The 12,500-nt window shown below is 44.2% G+C and overlaps 1 protein-coding gene and 1 long non-coding RNA gene across 2 annotated transcripts in view; one reads left to right on the forward strand and one right to left on the reverse strand.

Moving 5' to 3' along the window:
* Sftpd (surfactant protein D) overlaps nucleotides 1-7,268 on the reverse strand; it is a 13,671-nt gene extending 6,403 nt beyond the window's left edge. Inside the window, exons 1-2 of the mRNA XM_032918958.1 lie at nucleotides 7,180-7,268; nucleotides 5,145-5,343 (exon numbers count right to left, since the gene is read on the reverse strand). Coding sequence (XP_032774849.1) covers nucleotides 5,145-5,340 — 196 coding nt within the window. The 5' untranslated portion in view covers nucleotides 5,341-5,343; nucleotides 7,180-7,268. The remainder of the gene's footprint in view (nucleotides 1-5,144; nucleotides 5,344-7,179) is intronic.
* A 166-nt stretch (nucleotides 7,269-7,434) lies between these two features.
* LOC116914767 overlaps nucleotides 7,435-12,500 on the forward strand; it is a 7,523-nt gene continuing 2,457 nt past the window's right edge. The window contains exon 1 of the long non-coding RNA XR_004389766.1: nucleotides 7,435-7,625. This is a non-coding gene — a long non-coding RNA (uncharacterized LOC116914767). The remainder of the gene's footprint in view (nucleotides 7,626-12,500) is intronic.

Below are 12,500 nucleotides of genomic sequence, written 5' to 3' on the forward strand. Positions count from 1 at the left end.
ATGATCAAAATGCGAATGCTTCACTCCTTCTTTAAAAGGGGAACAAGAATACCCTTGGCAGGGAATAGGGAGGCAAAGATTAAAACAGAGGCAGAAGGAACACCCATTCAGAGCCTGCCCCACATGTGGCCCATACATATACAGCCACCCAATTGACAAGATGGATGAAGCAAAGAAGTGCAGGCCGACAGGAGCCGGATGTAGATCTCTCCTGAGAGACACAGCCAGAATACAGCAAATACATAGGCGAATGCCAGCAGCAAACCACTGAACTGAGAACGGGACCCCTGTTGAAGGAATCAGAGAAAGGACTTGGAAGAGTTTGAAGGGGCTCGAGACCCCATATGAACAACAATGCTAACCAACTAGAGCTTCCAGGATCTAAACCACTACCCAAAGACTATACATGGACTGACCCTGGGCTCCAACCTCATAGGTAGCAATGAATAGCCTAGTAAGAGCACCAGTGGAAGGGGAAGCCCTTGGTCCTGCCAAGACTGAACCCCCAGTGAACGTGATTGTTGGGGGCAGGGCGGTAATGGGGGGAGGATGGAGAGGGGAACAACCATAGAGAAGGGGAGGAGGAAGGGTTAGGGGGATGTTGGCCGGAAACCGGGAAGGCGAATAACAATCAAAATGTAAATAAGAAATAAATACTCAAGTTAATAAAGAAAAAATGGAAAAAAAATAAGATCGTAGTAAGCTGCAGAGCTTCTGTGCAATGAAGGAGATGCCCAACACAGCAAGGAGACAGCCTACAATGTAGGAGAAGACCCTGGTCACATAGTAACCTGACACAGAGCTAATGTCCAGAATATGTAAGGAATTTTTTTAAAAAATCAACAATGAAATGCAAATGATCTAATTTTGAAATGAGCAGATCATTTGAACAGATTGATGAGGAGGAGAAATAAAGGTCAGAAAGTGAATGGAAAAATAAATGTCAATTTTCAGTTTCATTCAGTAGCTAGCAAGGAAATGTATTTTGTACAATGAGGTTCCATTTTTCACTAGTTAGAATGACTTTTACAAATAAAGCAAAATAGGCTGGGTTTTTGTGTGTGTGTGTGTGTGTGTGTGTGTGTGTGTGTGTGTGTGTGTGTGTGTAGAAAACCCCCAATATGTACAGAAATAACAAATAGTGGTGTGGATGTGGATAAAAGGGAAGACATGTATAGGAAATGACTTAGTATGGCTGCTGTGGAAAAACATTGTTGGGGTTCCTAAAAACAAAACAACTCAAAAAAAACCAGAATATAGTTATCATATAATTCTATTGAGCCTGGAACTACATCTAATTGAAATGCAATCAACGAACCAAAGTGATACCCGCACACTTATGCTTATTGAAGCATCATTCCCCATAGCTAATATATGCCAACGGCCTAGGCTATGCCTACCAATGGATGAATGGGTAATGTGGTATAAATCCACAGTGGGATATTATCCAGGCATCATTTTAAAATATCCCATCATTTGTCGAAACATTGGTGGATGTGAAGAGCATCATGTTAAATGAAAGCCACCGACACAGAAAGACAAATGCCCCGTGTTCTGTTCTATATGGCTACTAAAACATGCCAACAGTCGACTAGCTTGCATCGTTGCATGTGTGCCCTTCAAGAGTTTATAACAAACCACGTGGCAGAAATAATTGTTGAAGAGAGGAAGTGAAATATGTTTTTCTCCTCACAGAGCCCTGCCCAACACACGGTGTCCTCAGAGTAAGCAGGACTAGAAGGGATTTAGGGAGTAAGTCCTAAAGAGAAGAGTGAAACTCCAGGTTTGAAAACAAGAAAGACCAGGCCTTCCCGGGGCAAGAAGTGCAATTAAGACGAGCTGTATGTGAATTTTCTGGAAGATTCCGGACTTCCTAGTCCTTCCCATGATGAATCGTAGAGGGTTACATGACAGGGCCACACCACATATCTAACTATGCATCCCGCTGAGGTAGGCAGTCCTTGAGGCAGGTTTAGCACCTCCTACCCTGAGGACTCACTACAGTGACCCCCACGTCGCCTGCTCAAGAGTGTCTGTTCGTAGGCTCCAACCGTCCCTTCAATAAATTCTAGCGACTGGTAGGTTTCGAAATCCTCTAAATAGATGATCAAAAGTGACAGTGGTTTCTTTATCCATGGCCCAAGTAAAGAGCAGAAAATATAAAGAGATGAGACCAGTTTCAGGACAACTGTGGAAAAAGACCACCCAACATTCAATCCACAGCTCCCTTTGGGATCAAGAGAGAAATGGGGGTCTCTGAAAGAGGGAGATGCTATGCCAGGTCCTATTGCTCTTGTAGCCACTGCTGGATGGCTCTTGAGCTCCAGCCCATTTATATAGGGGGCCACTTTGCGTCTTACATTAGACATATCTTCTCTTGCCCTTTAACCCATACAGCCTATTTATCTAAGTGTCATTGGTTTTCCTCCAACCAAAATGCAAACTGGGACAAGAAACATAGCAGGTTTTTTTTTCATATGGAGTCTTCTTGTTTTAATTTGAAGCATCCGTGAACTACCAAACCACAGGAAAAGACAGAGAATTGGGGCAAATTAGCAAGTGTTTTAGACACAAGCATTCAAAGAGGCAAGAGGCCCTGAGCTTCATGGCTGAACCTGTGTGGAGCCATGGCTGTGGCTATCAGGACTGTGCGACTGGTCTTTATCAAGCAACGAGCACTCTACATCAACATAGATATCTGACCCAAAGGTCAATGAATGAATATAAATTACATAGAAGGGGGCTGCTAGATACAGAGAAGTTATTTATAGTTTTTATGATACTATTTATTGAAATAATAATCTTTCAATTTATTTTATAGCTTTGTCATTCAATTTCCTCCTCAAGATCAAGATGTTTAAGACTAAACCTACTTATTAGATCCTGGTCTTATAAACAGAATTTAAGTCTTGAATGAATACTATCTGTATTCAATGGAACCTAAGGACTTGACGAAGCTAACTGTTTCTCTAATGTCTTGTGAGATTTTCATGACTTATACAAGCTTTAATGATAATTGTTCTTTTCACTAAGACTTGAGTACAATAGATTACTTGTTCAACAAAGAACTTCCTTGGAGCTTTATATTTGAGAACAAGTGTTGCTAAATTATATTTGTCCTAACTTTTTCATTTAAGTACATGAGCACATTCTTGGTTCCCATGCCCTCCCCTTTTAAGATTTATTGTATTTTAGGTGTGCTTGGTGTGTGGTGTGTGTGTGTGTGTGTGTGTGTGTGTGTGTGTGTGTGTGTGTGTGTGTGTAGGTACCTACAGAGTCCAGAGCAGGGAGGGTGTTAGCTCCCCTGGAACCGGAGTTACAGGTAGTTATTGTAAGTCATCCGAATGAATGGTGTATAAGAAATAAACTCGGGGCTGGAGAGATGGCTCAGTGGATAAGAGCACTGACTGTTCTTCCATGGGTCCTGATTTCAATTCCCAGGAACAACATTGTGACTCACAGCCATATGTAATGGGATCCTATGCTCTCTACTGGTGTGTCTGAAGACAGCTACAGTGTGCTTATATGCATAAAAAAAAATCTAAAAAGATCAGGTCCTTTGCAGGAGATGTGTACTCCCTTAAACACTGATACATTTCTCCTGCCCTAGAGCCCCAGTCTTATGAACAGTGAGAAAAGTCAGTTTGAACAATTGAGGTTCGTGAGCAAAGAGGAAGTCAGTCCTGCAAAAGGAACGTCAACAACAGACCTGTGCCCTTGTTTGAAATTGAGGATGGCAACAGATGTTTTGTAAAACCCAGTGTAATATCTTTTAGGAAGACCACCATTCTTCAGTAAAGTCTAAGATGCTAATTGATTAGTGTTACATGCACACATTTGTAAATCAAAGGCTCGCCATAGTTTAGCTAGCTCTCTTGCTGCACCTGTATGAATAGTCAAGCCCACTTTCCCTGTCTCAGGTAACATAAATACTTGTGTTAGCTGACGCACTGATTACCACGTGTCCCACAGGAAGCATCAAGGGCAGTACGGCATTGTTCCTATGGTAGAATCACAGTGAAAGTATCCACAGGAGCAGGTGGGTTCCTTTGCTTTCTTGGCATGCACACTGGGGGAAGAAGGTGTATGTTGGGGTATCACACACAGGGAGGAAATGTGGGTAAGCTCTTGCCAAAAGACAGGGAACCTGACTCTCCGTATAAGCTCTTACAGTCACTGTTCAATTTCTGAAGGTTTGCTGAATTGGAAACATAGTATTTGATCCCATCAAAGCTTCAGCCCGGGGCAGTGTGTCCCTCCACTTATGTTGCTTCGTTATTGAGTTTCCCTCTCTTGCCCGTGAGACTGCAGGGTCAATATTTTTAAGGCTAATTCCTTGGCTTATTAGTCCTACTGGTAAACCAGAGAATCCACCAACTTGGTCAGCAGGAACACTGAACTTTGCCCAAAAGAAACAATACAAAATAAAGTCTTTGACTCCATCCCTTATCATAGATTATTTGGCGTATATGATTCTCGCTTGGAGACAGGTAAACAGGCTTTGTGATACTCAGTAAGCATCTCTAAGGATCACAGTCACAGAGAGGTCCTAACAGTCAAGATCTATTTAATGCAGAAGCCTTTGCTCTTTCAACTTTACCATCCCCCACTTTATCTGTTAAAGAAGACTGGTATGCTCCTTGTGGCTTTTGAAAGGATTAAATGGATTTCCGAGTGAATGCCTGAGAACAAAGCTGTACAAAGAAACACAAATTCCAATCTTCCCTTGTATTGTCTTAAGTTCTGCTAATAAAATCTACTTATGGGGGTCTATGGAGCCCCATCTTTCCCACCGCATATGCAGTGTATAGAAAATATTAAAAGCGAATTAACATTCCCCATAGGCACCACTTAATCAAAATGAACAATTGCTAACTGCTGGATTATATCAGTAGTTTACCCATTCTCAGAATGAGAAGAATCCAGGGATCCCCAAGGAGGAATCAGGTCAGCTGGATTATGGGAGAAAACACGTGGTGAGCCAAAAAAAAAAAAAAATGTGTTTGGCAAGTAGCGTGGACACCAGTAGGAAACTCAACTGCTAGGAGGAAGAAGCTCATATGCAAGTTGATCACAGAGCACCTGGGGTTCAGGTTAGTTCACATTCCACCCCCTCCAGAGTGAACCCTTGGTCCTGGCCCTACCTGGATCACCCTTCTCGCCCCGTGGACCCTCTCTGCCATCCCGTCCGTCACGACCAGGCAGGCCATTCTCTGTTGGGCTACACAAGACTAGGGTGCACGTGTTGGTTATTGATCTCTGCGAGAGGGTCTTCATTTCTGCTCCCAGATCGCCCAGGGGCTGTACAAGCAGGACAAGCATGGAGAGAAAGTGTAGCATGGCCTGCAGGGACGAGAAAGAGAAAAGAGGCAATGAGGGTTCTAGGATGTGGTTCTAGGTAGTGGCTTCTAAGTCTGGAGAAGAGAATCTTCATCCCTCATCTTCTTCTATGATGAACACCCAGAGCAATAAGACAACAAGACTCCAAAAGCAGTTTATGGAGGTGGCCTCACAGGTCTGGCCTGTGAGGGAGTGAGTAGCCTCACTAGTACTCTAGTTGACTCTAGTGTTCATCTCTGGTGCCCTGTGAGAACAGTGGCTGAGGCTGGTGCCCATCACTGAGGACTGTCTCATCCCTGGACCCCCTTCTGTGTTCTAGGACAGCTGGCTTAACTCATTTGAGGCCAAGTCTACATTCTCTCCCTGAATTAGCACCAACATTGAACACCACTGGTCCAGAGATGAACCTGGCTCTGAGCGCTTCTAGATGCTTATACTGAGCTCAGGCTGGAGTTTGGACACATGCTTGCTAGGCTGTTTGGCATTCCTTGAGCAAGCACCAAGTCCATGTGGAAAGTACTAGAGAGAACACAGGTAAAGATTTTGAGAGATATTAAGTTGCCTGCTGGAGAGACTCAGAGATACCCAGAAGTCTACTGGACAATCTGAGAGGGCTCCAGGGAAAGACTTGGGTAACTCCTCACACAGGGTAGCTCAAAGGTCTTAATGTCTCATGACCAGAACTTCCCAATAGTCACAGGTTGACAACTATATATGTCTTCAACCAGGGGATATGGGTTACCAGGGACCATTCAAGACCTGAATTACAACATTTCTCCTCTCAAAGAAGGAAGAGCCCATAGGCAGCACAGTGGCTGGGGACAAAGCAAAAGAGTCCTGTCCAACGAAGAAAAGTTTCTCCACAACCGGGTGTAGATTGCATGCTTGTCAGGGCTTCCTGACCTGCTGCTTCTCCACCTGGTGTTTCTGGGTTAAAACTTTGCATTTCTTGTTTACAGTTTCCTCGGGTCTCTTGGAACTTCCCAGAAATACCCTAATGAGCTCACAGGCCACTTCTTTCCCATTGTTTTAGCAGAGGCTCTGTCATCAGTACTGAAGGGCATGCACAAGTCAGAGCAAGGCCATGTTCCTTGACCTGTAGCCACCTTAACTTTAGGGCCCCATGTCTCATTCTGGGGAAGAGTCAAGGCAAAAGGCCTTCTGGTCTACCACCCGTTCACCTTAGCATTAATGAGGTCTTCAGAGAGCAGACATGCAGGCTTCCAGATCCGAGACAGACTAATTGGCTGGGGCAGTGGACAGAGTATGCAGAGCCACATAGCCCACAGCTTGCATGCCACTCTGTGCTTTGAAAGTAAAAGTTCACTGTAAACAGAAGCTCTCCCTAATGTTGGCTGGCAAATCGGAGATTGTGAGCAGTTAAGTTTGTGGTTTAATAAAGAGTTTAGGCTAAGAGAGAACTCCTTTTGTCCTTGTTTCTATGCTTTTGGCATCAGCCTGAGTTTAAAGCCCCAGCTTAGGGAACTCTCGAGAGTCCTTCCTCCACTATTTTTCTTATGAAATTGGGATCCAAGAAAAATTCACCTGAGTTCTCCATAATATCTGTATAGGTCTGTGGAAACATCACATAACATCCATCCACACTACTGCAACTCAGAAACCAAATCCTCCTCTGAGCCAAGGAAGGTGACGTAGGGACAGAGGATCCTTATCCCTCACTGTGTCCCTCACCTCCACCCCTAAAATCTCTGGTCCCTGATCCAGAATGTAGGACTAGAATCCTATCCCTCTTCCTCAAAATCAGTGGGATAAACATCCCAGATGGACAAAGACATCCACAGGAGGTAGAGAAATGAAATGAGAAGCAGAGGTACTCACAGATTGCTTCCTGGTTGGCCCCGGGAGGTCCAAGTAAATGCACCTCTGTTTGTCAGACACCACTATTTATGCCTGCCCTGTAAGTGGAGCCACCCAGCATTGGACTTCTGAGAAAAGTAACACACACACACACACACACACACACACACACACACACGCACACACACACACACAATTTTTTCCTGTTGACTCACCCACTCTTACCCCACCTACACTCTGGAAACCTGCCTTCAATATGCCTAACACTGTGTGCACCTGCCACCTTAGCCATGCACTGTCAGCCAGTGATCTCTGTACCCTTTCTGCAGCTCTGGGAGTGAGGAAACACCAATGCCCAGGTGTTGGAGCTGTCCAGGAGCCTGAGGTCCAGAGCCCACCGTTTTGCACAGTAGCCTACAATGATTGAAGAACAAAAAGGAAACCCTCACGTTTACGTATCTCCAAAGGTAGGATTCATTGCTGTGTCCACTTCCTTTTTCATCTGGAAAGCATTGCCCAGATATTGAGAAAGAGCTGGGAGCTGCTTGGCATAGCGAGGAGGGGTAGGGCAGATAAGGAGTCTACAAAGGCAGCAACCCATGGGGATTGTAGTAGAGGCAGCTGCTGCCTGGAAGGGACACGGTTTCGAATACTGCGCTAGAACACACAGAGCCATCACTTATCATCCACGGAATGGACTGCCCTCAGCAGGTGGCATGTTAGTTCTTCCGTCTTCGTCACAATAGTTTGACTTATACGTTGCACTGGCCATTAAAGAGAAGCCTTGAACTCTTGACGGGTCCCAAGCCATTAGGCGGCTCTTAATTTCCAGGATCTATTGGGAAGCTGTTCATTTTACCACCGTGACTTCAGGTTTGTTTTTTTCAAGTTGTCCCCCCACCCATGTGTGTCCTCTCTCCTGTCCAGGCTCCATATATCTCAAGGTCAAGGTAGCTTTACCTCCTTTTTCTAGAATTAGGGCAATATTTTTCTTTCAAAGCAAGCTCCACTTTGATGGGAGACAATTTAGCTATCTATTTCTTTAAGTGAAGACAAAAGATTACAGCATAAATAACTGAGGGAGACACAGCCACACACTCCCAGAGCCAGCAGGGGCAGCCAGCACCATCTACTTCTGGCTACAGCCTCTCTGGAAGGGAAGGTGAGTCAATACAATTGACAGGGAATACAACGATGACCATATCCGTAGCCCTCGGGCTGTCTGTCATTTGTCCTTCCCTGAAGTGCCTGGTCATAGAAATGGGTGGCCTTGTGAACCAACTAACCCCAATCCTTCCCACAGTCATTGCAGACGAAGTCGATGGCCCTACACTCCATACTGGTCTGAAAGAGATCCGATGCAATGTGTGCACGCTGTGAACAAACCACACGCCTTTCCCTTCGAGTATGAGTGCTGAGACCCAGGCCCAGGAAGCTATCGAACACTTTCAGAGAATGGTGTTGTCCTCTCCTTATCAGACGGTGTCTTGATCTAGGCTTGTATTATCTCCGAGACCCTGGTCAGAGGTTTCGTTTTTTACCTGTTACCTAATTTGTTCTCTCTTCCAGCTTGTTAGCCTCTGTGTTGTATAGCATACACACTTATGTATCCCGGCCGTAGATATAATCTATGGATGCACAATGGTTCCATGTCAGAAAATTAAAATTTAAGCCAAGAAAAGTAAAAGTCAACATCACAGTGTTGACGTGTTGACATCTAAGCCCTTGACAGAATATATTGAGAGGGGCGCAAGGTAATTTGTCTGTCTGTCTGTCTGTCTCTCTTTCTCTGTCTGTCTGTCTGTCTGTCTGTCTCTCTCTCTCTCTCTTGTGTGTGTGTGTGTGTGTGTGTGTGTGTGTGTGTGTGTGTGATGCTTTTGCCAGAATTATATAACCTCAGTCTAATTACAACAAAGTTTCGGACAGTCCCATGTTGAGGAACAATGCGAAACAATGCATCACTTGGGTCAAAGGCATGAGCTATGTCAGGTAAAGCATGCCAAGGAATTGAATGTGGGATATGGACAGAACCCTAGGCCAGAAACAGCATTAGAGGGGAAACTTGAGGAACGTGAGTAAGGCCATGGATTCCCAAATAGCACTGAGCCCAGGTTAATTTCCTAAATTACTTCATCGTACTGTGGTTGTGCGACACGATGGACAACCTTGAGCCAGCACCACACGTTGAAAGAATGCTTCCTTCCCTCAGACTGGTCATGAGCTTCCCTTGCTACTCTACTGAAGGTTCTGGCCACTACTATAAGACACGAAGATAAGAAAATCCATCAGATTAGGAAGAGGGGAAACGGTCTTTACTCACCCCTGGCATGTGAGAATAGGAAGTTCTGAAGGACATGCACTGGGCTCGTTTGGTTAACAGTTTCCTGTGGTTACAGGAAGCAAGGTCAACATACAAAAGGCAACTGCATTTTCATGTGATACACACATAACAACAAGCAATTTGGCCAATGGCACAACAGAAGCCAAATGGGAACTATCCCTAAATAATTTAAAATATATCGTGCACTGGAGTCAAGATATCCTCACTGGAATCCGATATAACATCCATGCAAACTTTAGATGTTAAATAGTTATGTTTCTGTAATAAAGGACTTGATGTTGTTAGTATAGTTTTCTCTGAATTTATCTACATACTCAATTCAGTACCTATCAATACTTTAGAAGTAATTATATAGAAACTAACCTGACTCTAAAATTCATATTTTCATATGAATTTTATATCGACACTCTATAATATAGTCTATATATTTTATAATATTATAATTTATATACTAAATAATTAAATGTATAAAATATTACATATAATCTAGAATAAAATATAGACAGTCTAGAACATAATTTAGAGGACGTGTACTTCTGATTTGTTTTTTTTTGTGTGTATGTGTTTTTTCTCTTCTTTTTTCTTAAATAAGGACTCACTGGGCTATCCTGTAATTTAATGTGTAGCCCTAACTGGTTCCAAACTTGCTAACCTCTTGTCCCAGCCTTCCATGTGCAGGTGTGAGCTCCCGTACTCTGTTTTACACACCCTAGTTATGAGATTTGCTATAAAGTTAGAATAATTTATATATAAAGTGGTGAGTTGGCCAAGAGTAGCAATGCAGTTGGTGGAATGCACTGTCCTAAACAGACCTCAGGTGCGTATAATTCACTTGGTCTTATTCAAAGGTGGCAAGATACTTCAGTGACCGGTGCTAGAACATCATAGGGGAAGTGGCTGCAAAGAAAAAAAAATCATCTCAACCTTTATTTACCCCACATGAGCGTTAACTCGAGATGGTTATAGAATGTTTGTATTAGTTGCCCACTCTGGAAACAACTCAAGCCACAAATGGATAGATAAATTGTCACATATTGGAATGGTGGAATGTCTCTTAGCAATGGCAGGCACGGCATGAATAATCTCAAAACCAGGCTGAGCTTTAATTAAATAAAAATAATAAAAAGCAAGAGGATATTCTTCATAATTATGTGAAGTTCTGGAAATAGAAACCCTGTGTTCTAACAGAAGGCAGAGCAGTTGGTCGGAGACTCAGTGGCTGGAGGAAATTACTCTAAGAAGGACTGCCAAGGTTGAGATGATGGTTACAGAAGGCAGAGGCAGGAAGATCACAAGGTCTAGACTAGCCTGGGCTACATAGCAAGTCTCTGCCTCAAAATGGTAAGGGCTGAGGATATACTAATTGATCGAGTGCTTGCCTAGCATCACTGGGTCTGGGAGTCTTAACAATACAAAAATAATGAAAAGTTAATTGTAGATTTGACTTTTTATGACTATTTCATAATAATCATTGTTACCCAAAAGACCTGCTTCAAAGCTCATCTTCATCAGCTCTCTGCACCCCTTGTCTAAAAGATGCAGTTAGGGTCTGGAGAGACAGCTCAGTGGTTACCACAAACTTTCGTTGTTCTTCAGAGGACCTGAGTTTGCTTCCCAGCAACTAAATTAGATGGCTCACAACCCCTGTAACTCCAGGTTCTAAGGATCCAATGCCCCTCTACTGACTTAAACACACACACACACACACACACACACACACACACACACACACACACACACACTCACCTTTTTAAAATTATTTATTTTTTTACAGTTTAGTTGTTACCCCTATCCCTGTCTGCCCCCCAAGTTTCTCATCCCAGTCCTCCTGCTCCGTCTCCAAGAGGATGTCCCCACCCCCACCCCATCCCCTGCCTCCCCACTCCCTGGGGCCTCAAGTCTCTCAAGGGCTTGGTGCATCTTCTCTTGCTGAGGCCAGACTAGGCCGCCCTCTGCTGTACATGTGTTGGGGACCTCAGACCAGTGTATGCTGCCCCGTCGTTAGCTCAGTGTCTGAGAGATCTCAGGGGTCCAGGTTAGTCGAGACCGCTGGTCTTCCTATGGGGTTGCCCTCCTCCTCAGCTTCTCCCAGCCTTTCCTTAATTCAACAACAGGGGTTCCCGGCTTCTGACCATTGGTTTGGTGTATCTGCATCTGTCTCCGTCAGCTGCTTGCTGGGCCTCTCAGGGGACAGCGTGCTAGGCTCCTGTCTGTAAGCACACCATCAGCAATAGCATCAAGCCTTGGAGCTTCCCCTTCAGATGCATCCCAAGTTGGGCTGTCACTGGACTTCCTTTCCCTCAGTCTCTTCTCCATTTCCGTTCCGGAAGTTCTTTCAGACAGGAACAAATCTGGGTCATTGTTTTTGACTGTGGGATGGCAACCCCATCTCTCCACTTGATGTCCTGTGTTTCTACTGGAGGTTCCCTCTCCCCACTGTTGGGCATTTCATCTAAAGACCCTCCCTTTGAGTCCTTAGAGGATCTCACCTCCCAGGCTTCTGGTACATTCTAGAAGGTCCCCCCACCTCCCACTCCCTGAGGTTGCATATTTCCATTCATTCTGCTGGCTCTCGGGGCTTCTATCTCGTCCCCTCTCCCTAATACCTGATCATGCCCCCCCATCCAGGTCCCTCCTTCTTCTGCCTCCCGTGATCGCTTTCTTCTCCCTCTTAAGTGGGATTGATGCATCCTCATTTGCACTTTTTGGCTTGCTAATCTTCTTGAGTTCTGTGGATTGTATTATAGACATTCTGTACTTTTTGGCTAATACCCACCTATTAGTGAGCACATACCATGCATGTCCTTTGGGTCTGAGTTACCCCACTCAGAATGATATTTTCTATTTTCATCCATTTGCCTGCAAAACTCATGATGTCCTCATTTTTAATGACTGAATAGTATTCCATTGTGTAAATAAACCACATTTTCTGTATCCATTGTTCCACTGTGGGATATCTGGGTTGTTTCTAGCTTCTGGCTATGATAGATAAGGCTACTAG

The sequence above is a fragment of the Rattus rattus genome, chromosome 13 (assembly GCF_011064425.1).
Source record: "Rattus rattus isolate New Zealand chromosome 13, Rrattus_CSIRO_v1, whole genome shotgun sequence".
Lineage (NCBI taxonomy): Eukaryota > Metazoa > Chordata > Mammalia > Rodentia > Muridae > Rattus > Rattus rattus.